We start from the raw sequence: 10,248 nt of genomic DNA on the forward strand, positions 1-10,248 counted from the left end.
AACTTCTGTCGTACTTCCACATATCTGGAGTGTATCAATGGGCTGGGCTGGTACTAATGCCACAATATATATTATACAGATTTTCTGTAGCATGAACGGGCATATGCAGCCGACTACAATGTTCTTACATAATTTTGATTTGAAATTAATTTTGAGTTTGAAAATACAAAATTTCCTAATGATGATGATGCACTGGTATATATATACATATATACAAACATACATGTATATATATGGTGTGTATAGTCCTCTATATATATATATATATATATATATATATATATATATATATATATATACATAACATTGCATTTTGAGAATTTGGTGTTCATGTTCAAGTGTTTCCATCCATCAGCTATGTGGTTCACTAGTTTCTAGGTTCTTTGGATCCTGCATCCGATCCACAAATATATATGTATATATATTATCTAGATATTGTTATTCACTTATGCATTAAATTTAAGCAAATGTTGGCGGTGTTTTTTCTGTTATTTGTGCTTAGCTTCATCAACTTTTTTTTAGTTTTCGATTCCAGGTTTTAAGCGTATTTTAGGCACTCTTCAAATGCGGAAGGCAAAAGGGAAGCCAAAATTAAAGTCATCTATCAGTGTGTTAGTGTCGGTGTGTGTTAGTATGTGAATTTCCATTACAGAGGGCTTGATGAACTGTGGCCGGGGTGTCCCAACAATTTGCTTTTAAAAATTCTTTCGATTACTTCATCCACAATCAAAATTCACAATAAAAATTGCAAATAAATAAATAAAATGAAATAATAACAAGCCAGTCATAAAAAATTAAAAAATTTTGCTATTTGAAAGAATTTTGAAGCATTCTGTAAAAAGGGAAATGACTTACATAGGGTGTAGGACTTACATACAAGTAACGGGTGATTGATGATGTAACGTTGAGACAAATTTTTCAAAACTCATTTTGTGATTCCAATTGCTGTCAAGGAGAATCTGCGTTTGTTTGCTGACAGTTTGAGTGATTGATGTGGATGGCTGATTGAAAAACTGAAGGCTTTGCTGAGTAATGATTGAACTGATAAGTTGCTCGATTGATGGCTGTTTGATTGGATGATTATTTGCTTCTTATCTTTTCAATTGATGAATGGCGACAAAGAGAATTTTAGCTTAATTATGGCTGCTCTTTAGATCGTGCACCTAATTTGACTGCTCGATTGATGATAGGATTGAATGATTGAGTAGTAATTGAACTGTATTCAACTGCTCTCAAATAGGATTTAGAATTGAATGATGTATTGAAGTTGATCGACTGATTGACTGCATGACTTTTGACTTCATTTCTCCGATTGCCATCAAAAAGGATCTCGCTAAATTACTTTGTTGTTGGCTCTTTCATAATTTGTGTTGCTTTTGTTTTATTCGTAGTACATTTCTGTTGTTAATGCTGCTTCTACTGCTGTTATTGTTGTTGTTGTTGTTCATGATGTTTGTGGCTTGTCTTTGTTATATTAATTAGGCTTTGTGTGTTTGCTGATGGGAGTTACATTTTGTTATATTCTGGATGGTATGCGCACTCTATGCTATACTCTATAAGCAGTTTAAATTCCAAGACTGCAATTAAACAGAGAGAGAAAGAAAACAAAAAGCGTGTGGGAGAGAGTGAGAGAGAGAGAGAGAAAAAGAGAGAGAGAAAAAAAGAGGTTGACATCAATTATTTGCTAGCCAAAGAATAAATTGGATGTAATAAAATAATCCTTATATATATGTATATACTTGTATAAGTTAAATATCTTTGCTCTATATAAAGGCATGGTCATATTAGAATAGATATATATACGAATTATACGCACATAAATGCATTGCCTTAGCGGTTGGTCTTTGTAAATATCATATATATATACATATTCAAGATCTGAATAACATCTATGTGTATGTGTGTGTGATTTAGTGTGTGTATCTGTTTCTGTATTGAATTGCAATTTACTGAATTTTATCATATGCCATTGATAAGTTGGTTCTAATTGATCAACCAATTCAATCTGCTGAATCAGTTCTCTGTAGCTAGTACCACTTGATTAACAACGTATGTACATTTGATGAACAAATTGTATTCAATATTCTGAGAAACTTCAATTGCACTGAAGTTGTTTAGTTGTCAGTTGTAAGAAGTGTCTGTATGAAGTCACTCAATCGTTCATCAATCGAAAGCTGATGTATAGTTTATCATTCTTGTTCTTGGACGAATGAGCTCTTAGTTCACAGATTACTAAATAGTTCAGCGCATATTCTTCCTTAGCAGTTCAATCGAACACATTGTGAATTTGAATACTTCAATACAAAGTAATGTATAAAGAAGGCAAAGCTGAATTTACTGACATACACACACACATACACGACATTTGCATACATCAACCCACAGCAAGCAGGGTTAGTTTTGGTATGAGAACTACAAGACGGAATCGGTGGGGCTGCTGTTGATGTATGCCAAACCAATCACCTAATCAGCTATTTAGCTAATCAGTTGCTCAGTTGCTTTTGATTCATATCAATCTTTTCGCCATTCAAATATCTACGGGTAATCCATTGCGAGTAGATAGTAGGCATTATCAGCTAATCAGCTGTTAAACGGTTAATTAAGCAATGTCACTGCTAATGGCCTGATTGATCTACTCAGATATAGTAGCATAAATATGCAACTATAGTTTATCTCCCTATATGTCGGTACCCCTGGCTTTTTTTTTTTTGCATTTGCATTTGCTTACATTCGCGAACCCTTCTGCTGCAGAACCTTGGCGCGATCATTCAACTCCAATTCCCGTCCTGCCGACGAGCCGCATTCTTTGGAGACGACGCAAAGGAACTCATTATTTTCGAATGGCCCATAGTTCGAGCATTGTATGCCAACGCTTATCAGCTGCTCAAACCGCCAGCCATCCGAAAGCGTGGAGATCATCTAGAACAGAACCAAAGAAACAGAGAGAGACTTAATACACCCGTCCAACGGCCGAGAGACAAGGATATTACCTGTGTTAATTCCTGTTCGCGGCATTGCAGCACACGATAGACGCGCTTCTTATCCGCATGTGGTCGCTGCGATTGAAGAAACGCAAAATTATTAACGTGAATTTGAATTCAAGTGGGAGATGGATAGACAGACAGGCACTCACCTGATCTCTGTGGCTGATGCACTCCTTTAGCAGTGCAATCAGCTGCGTCACGTTGTAGAACTCAGCCTCTTCCAGCACACCCTCCTCCGAGACGCCGTCCAGAACGAGTTTGCCATGGCGTAAATAATTGAGCACTGGCGCAAAATACTTTGGATCTCTGTCTATCAAATACGCGCCGGTTTCATCCTACAAAGAAAAATTCGAAATCAATTAGTGAAATATATTCTAAATTAATCTCTACACATACATATATGTAAGCCCAGAAATTGGAAATCCCAATTGCAAATCAGACACAGGCAATGCAGCAGGTATAACGACTTTGTATACTCTGTATGTGCAATAAACCCAAGCGGGTATATTGGCCGTAATAGACTAACATAGAAGGGAATCTGCTAGTCAAGCAGACTTTGGCCACATTAGTTGTTTTGTACTTGATCTGCCATGAAATATTCAGACAACTCATATAGCAATACGTTCACATACAGTAATGGCCTTTCGCTATGCATTGTAGTCATTTATTATGGTAAATGATTTACACAAGAGCTGCCAGACAGACAGACAGACAGACAATGAGACAGTCTGCCTGTATGTGAGCTATGTGGTTTCTGATTTTGTATACCCACTACATGTCTGTGTGCATATGGGGTATACTATACGCCACAATAAGTATCTTTATATTGATAAGTATCGATATAAATCATATTCGTCTCATACTGATGTCTAAATTCTAGATGTGTTACAGACATCGAATTGAGTAAAAACATTTGGCAAAGGGCACCATTTACTACAGGGCATCTGCTAGCCGCTCAGCTAGACTTGTTTACCTGTTTCTACATCAATTTAAGCAGCCACAATCAAACGAGTCAGAGAGCCCAAAACACAGTCATCACACCGTTCATCTAGGTGCCAGCCCGACTGCCCGATTTGCCCGATTCAGCCGATATAGACATACATATACATATATGTATATATTTATGTAAGTACATGTGTATGGCGTGTGGGTGCCTTAATTGGCGGACACTGAGCTTCGGGCTGCCTTGGCATGAGTTTTGGGGTGGGGGCGGAAGCGAAGGCGGCAGATAGGGGCAAGAATTTAATCAATAACAAAAGCGAGCGAATAAAAACAATCAAACAAAAATAAACAAACGAGCAAACTTTTTTATTGAAAACTATAAGCAAAAGCAGCGACAGAGACTGCGACGTAGGCAGAGACAGAGGCAGAGGCAGAGGCAGAAATAAAGACAGACGCAGAAGCAGCAGCACAACAAGGATACAAACATAGGCAAACGTTGAGGCAGATTTAGAAGTAGGAAGAAAGCCAAAGGCAAAGGGAAAAGCAAAGCCAATGCAAAGGCAAAGGTAAAAACAGGAGCAGAGGATGACATAAAAATAAATTCAAAGGTAGAGACAGATTTTGAGATTTAAACAGAGCCATAAGCAGAGGTACGAACAGCACTGTAAATGTTAGGCACAAGGGCAGCGACGCAAGCAGCGACGCAGCAGCGGCAGTGAAAACATTTGGGCATTAATAATAAGTAAACGGTTCGAATCACTTTTGTTTATGAAATTGGGAAAATCGTAAATATCATTCATGCATACATACATACATATGTACGTACTATGTTAGAGTTATTTATATAGGTATGTATGTATATACATTGCACCTATTCACATTCAAACTCATGCATACATATCGATATTTATGATATGTAACTAAACACGTGTCTAAATTTATGTGGGCGATATTTGTAGAGCAAATCGCTAAATACGCACTCGCCACGCCCCCCACCAAGCCAAGGACTCGGACAACAACAGCAACAAATAGAAATAAAGCAGAAAAGACAACAAAAAAAACTGGTTTCGACTACAACAGCAACATGCACACACACATGCATACATACATATGTAGCTAAGGCGTTTTTGCATGAGTGTTTGTGTGCTTGTGTGTGACAGAAAGCTCAGCCAATGCAAGTGCAGCCTTGTAAAACACGAATGCAAACACGAATGTGAAATCTAGAACTAGAGATAGCACATCGGGTTCGGGTAGGACATAGTACATTTATTAAACGAATTTACTATTTGTTTCAATCGTATAGTTACATGTATGAATTATCGTATCTATTTAAACACAGGACACGTGCATACTTAAATCAATATGCTTATGTTTACGTTTAACGTAACGTTTATAACGACCATTTTCGTATTATTATTATATTTGCGATTCAAATCGGCAAAGAAAATAAATAATAAATTTGTTTTGCTTATTTGCAAGGCAAATAAAAATTCGTATCTTATCTTTACTGATTCAGCACTAATCCTCTAATGCAAATTTTTATTTGATTACGCATTTTTGCAACTATTGAACTATTCGTGTCACGACACGATCCCAGCTCAACTGTGCAGCCCACTAAAAACGGACGACGCCGACTGCGGTTCGGCATGGCCCTGGCTGCTGCTTTAGCTGCCGCCACTGCTACTGTTGCTATTGTTGTTGTTCTTGTGGAACTGTAATTGTTTGCAGAATAAACTGCATGTTGAGCCTGCTGTTGGTGTGCGTGGGTGTCGGTGTGAGTGTACGTTTGTATATATGTACGTATGTGAGTACGCATACAAACGTGTGTTTGGCTTACAATTTTTGGACAATTATAATATAGCTGGCAGCTATGAGCGCAATGGCCGCTATAAATGCAATGCACACACACACGCATATATCGACGTATGGTTAATGTAAATATAACGAAAGTTCGATAACACAGCCTTGACCACTTTCTCAAAATTCTTTGCGAAAAATACAAAAATAATAGAAAATAATAATTAAATATGGGCAACAATAAAATATGGCATAAAATAATATAATCAAATAAAAATAAATACAGTGCAGTTCAATAAAAATGGGCATACAGTACAGAGCTTTAACTTCATTCATGCTTTTCTGTATGCCCGTGCATTTGTGTGTGCGTGTGTCAGTGTGTGCAAGTGTGTGTGTGTGTGTGCGAACTCACCCGATCTGATATTAAATCGCAGTCCTCTTGTATAAGACGCGACAGAAAGGAATTGGGGTCACGGGAGAGCGTTGTTTTGGTGGTTAGAAAATAGGTGCCTCCCACATTTAGTTTGACCCATTGGTCTGTGCCTTGTTTCTTTAGCACATTTGGGCTCTTCCGTGAGTTAATAAACACTGTGCTCATGTTGTTGACGTTGTTGTTGGCGTAACTGTTGATGTTGGTGCGTCCGCAGCTGTTGTTGCTGTTGTTGGTATTGCGCTGCTTTAGCGAAGATGAGTATGAAATGCGCTCCCGTTATTTATCGCTGTTATGTTGAGTCGGGTGTCACAGTTATTGCTATTGCATTGCAGCCCAGCAATATCCAGTTAGCACACAAACAACAAATACGTACATATGCATCCACACACATACATCTATGCATATATCCACATACACACGTGGTTGCGCTCCTTCCGTTAACCGTCAGTTCAGACCAGAGCAATTATTATTGTCGTTGTCGTCGTCGTCGACGTTGTCGTCGCCGCCTCCGTTGTCCAAATTGTCACCTTATTTGAAGTTTCTGTCTTTCCCCTGCGTTACGCAGCGTTGCCTTGAAATTATCTTTTTGTTTCTCTATCTCTCTCCCTTTTCAGCACAAGCTCTTTCTTACTGTGTGTGCTTGCTTGCTTGCGCGCGTATGTGTGAGTGTAAATGTGTGTGTGTGGCCTGTCCAGTCTCAACTCATGCTTTTGGCCAGCGTCTTTGTTTGACTGTTGAATTTTGTCGTCTTATTTTTGCTACACTATTCTACAGTTTTCTGCTACGCGCCGCGTTTTCGTCTATATAGCCACGTTTTGGTTTGTGAAACTCATTTATGTCACCGTTCCATTTGCTTTGGATGATGGCAAATTACTTTTCAATGAGCATTAAAAAACAAAACACTGCGAACTACCGATTGATTGTGGCGGCTATGACGATAACCTATCGATATATACATATTCTTATATATACTGTGCAACTGTGCGATAAGTGTTCAGCAACGGATTTCATGCCGCTCACTTGTAAGTCGGAGATACAAAAGCTGAATGCTGCGGAACCAGTACAGGAATTAAATGAGTAGAAATGCACCTATTTTCCTATGATAAAATATATTTACCAACAAAAAGAAAATAAATGAATATGTAATAAAAAACATGAATGCATACATATATTTGGAAACTTTTGTTTATTTATTTTTATATCGATAGAATTACGTACACCTAAAGTGACAGAAAGCTGTATGCTACAAAACAAACCACTATTTTGAAAGTCCCTTAAAATAAGGCGCCATTTAACGATACAAGTTTATATAAGCTTTTAAACAGATTTGTTAAGCGATTTACGCAGCCGCGTTTAGTTTAGCAACAACTACTGACCGCTGCAGACGTGCAATATGAAATTGGAGCTCGCGGTAATATATATATTGCTATTGGCATTCGCCGCTTCCTCGCCCATGCTATACAAACGCAATCCAGATGAGAAATACGAACCGGGTAAAAGTGGCTGAAGTTATTTAAGAATTTTTAACTTACCTTTGGTAATTACAACACAGATCTGGTTGCCATTTCCTCAACTGTCATACCGTTGACCGTGCTGGAAGTCAGCTATGGCCTGGGCGGCAAGCCGAGTGACGAATACAAGGCCGCCTACCTACGCAAGCTGCGTAAGCAGGTGCAGCAAAAGGCAGCGGCTCAAGCCAGTGGCAATTCGACAGCACTTCGCGCTCTGAGCAAAGTCTCCGAGCTGCCGCCTGCGCCCAGCGATGCAGATGCTCTGATTACACGTGAGTTGAAGGCAGATTTACTCCAAGCTGCCTAGGGCTGCCTCTTGAGCATCCACTAATCCCAATTCCCACTTGCAGTCAAATCCAAGCAACAGGAGAAGGCCAAAATCAAAGCTGTCTAGAAGGCAAAGCACAGCAGAACAGCCAGCCAGACCTTCAGCCAGGCAGCCAGCCAGTCAGCTCGACCAGTCATTGCTTTTGCGTTGGCGTTTGCTATGATATCATTGCCATAGTACATTTTTTTCTTCTTTTTTTTTAAACTAGTTAATAAATTTTGCGACTCGAAGTGGCTTTTGCCTAATTTGGACGCGATGATGCCGAACAAAATGTTGTTTACAGTCATCATTGTGGGCAATCTCCCCCAGCTCCATTCCCACAGCCATCGTGTTTCAACATCTCTCTCTCTCTCTCTCTTGCCAAACCGGAAGGAAATCGAAGTGAGCCAAAAAAAAATATTATGTAATGTGTAATGCAATTTGAAGGGAACTTCAAAACTTCAGCTGACTGCACGATACTCTGTACCAGATACAGGTACAGATACAGATACAGATACAGATACAGATACAGATACAGATACAGATACAGATACAGATACAGATACAGATACAGATACAGATACAGATACAGATACAGATACAGATACAGATACAGATACAGATACAGATACAGATACAGATACAGATACAGATACAGATACAGATACAGATACAGATACAGATACAGATACAGATACAGATACAGATACAGATACAGATACAGATACAGATACAGATACAGATACATATACAGATACAGATACAGATACAGATACAGATACAGATACAGATACAGATACAGATACAGATACAGATACAGATACAGATACAGATACAGATACAGATACAGATACAGATACAGATACAGATACAGATACAGATACAGATACAGATACAGATACAGATACAGATACAGATACAGATACAGATACAGATACAGATACAGATAGAAATAGAAATAGACAAAAATATAAATCGAGATAGAGAGCGTGAAATTTTAAGAACCATAAATACACCCGATTTCTCCATTCCCTGAAGAGTATGTTAGGCAATAATATTATGAGAGCAGGAACTCGTGTGATTCAATGTTAACTCGTTTTCGAAATTAGATTTCAATTCGGATATCCTGTGCCATGGCAGATAGATGGTGAGGTGATGGCTGGGGGTGGCCGGGGAGCTGGGTCACTGACAGAATTATGATTAAATCAGACGAGAAATGACGAGCAGGGATAAAAGGACAATAAACGAACGAGTAAATAACAAGCAAAAAGATGAAGCTGAAAAAATATAAATGACAGAGCCAAAGTGACAAAGATGTCCCGAACAAAAGCGAACAAACATTTAATATAGTCCCACTCCCTCTCTCGCTCTCACTCTCACGCTCCCTTTCTCTTTCTTCCTCGCTCTGTATTTCGGACAAATGGCATTTCATAAAAAATGAGGAGCAAAAGGTTTTTCGTTACGGCTAACAGCAAGATAAATTAACAGCTAGTTATCATTAGCACACGCTATTGCCTCCCCCTCCCCTCCTTGCCCACCCTCTCGGCCATTCTCTCAATAAGTTTGATAAATTGCATAACTGGGCTGCCCATTGAATTGAATGAAGTGAAAGACTTCCTAAGCTGTTTATTTTAATTGTTGAACCTGCTCAAGTGCAGCCAACTTAACAAGTGCCATAAATACGAGGTGAATGTGGTGTATTCGAGCTCGTTCACTGTGCACTGCGAGCGAATCAAGACAACTGAGCTTATGCCCAGCGTTATACAGCACTGGCTTGTTATTCCAACTTTCCCGAGTGCGAGCGCAGTCTACTTAAAGGAAGTGCAATGGAGTTTCCACTCAAGTGTTGCCAGATGTCAAATTGGACTCCTGCTCTCGAGCATAGCCGATTGCCCAATACTCGCCCATATTCAAGCACTAAGGCTTGTATATGTTTATGGTGTATATGTTTATGGTGTGTATGGTTTATCTATTGTATGATATATCTGGCTACATATGTATATTTCATGTTCTATCTTTCGTTCCTTCATTTTGCATCGTCCATCATTGATCTTCAACTCATCCATCATCATCCGTCCAGCACTCCATCTTCCACCCTGCATCCTTTCCTGCTCCCTTGCTCAACTAATATGCCTCTTTTGCGCCCCATGAACCAGTATGAAAAGTAGATGTAGCTAAATAAACACAAATTCAAATTGCAAATTGAAGATGCAAAGACGAGTAGCTCGACAAATCGAACAGCACAAATTGTGCTGTATGTGCGTGTGTGTGGCT

At 39.0% G+C, this 10,248-nt stretch overlaps 2 protein-coding genes across 2 annotated transcripts; one reads left to right on the plus strand and one right to left on the minus strand.

Annotated features, from left to right (window-relative positions):
* Positions 1–787: 787 nt before the first annotated feature.
* On the minus strand, positions 788–7,101 carry inc (BTB/POZ domain-containing protein inc). The gene is made up of 5 exons (XM_018016968.2): positions 6,136–7,101; positions 3,134–3,319; positions 2,991–3,056; positions 2,729–2,919; positions 788–1,577 (listed from the first exon to the last, which is right to left on the minus strand). Exons 1-5 carry the CDS (start codon positions 6,319–6,321, stop codon positions 1,565–1,567), a joined length of 642 nt encoding a protein of 213 aa, XP_017872457.1. The 5' UTR covers positions 6,322–7,101; the 3' UTR covers positions 788–1,564.
* A 367-nt stretch (positions 7,102–7,468) lies between these two features.
* Positions 7,469–8,225, plus strand: LOC108618474 (uncharacterized). Its single transcript, XM_018014498.2, has 3 exons — positions 7,469–7,649; positions 7,709–7,939; positions 8,018–8,225. Exons 1-3 carry the CDS (start codon positions 7,550–7,552, stop codon positions 8,059–8,061), a joined length of 375 nt encoding a protein of 124 aa, XP_017869987.1. The 5' UTR covers positions 7,469–7,549; the 3' UTR covers positions 8,062–8,225.
* The last annotated feature ends 2,023 nt before the right edge of the window (positions 8,226–10,248 follow it).

Source organism: Drosophila arizonae, chromosome X (assembly GCF_054131065.1).
Source record: "Drosophila arizonae isolate 15081-1271.41 chromosome X, UAZ_ARI_1.0, whole genome shotgun sequence".
Taxonomy (NCBI): Eukaryota; Metazoa; Arthropoda; class Insecta; order Diptera; family Drosophilidae; genus Drosophila; species Drosophila arizonae.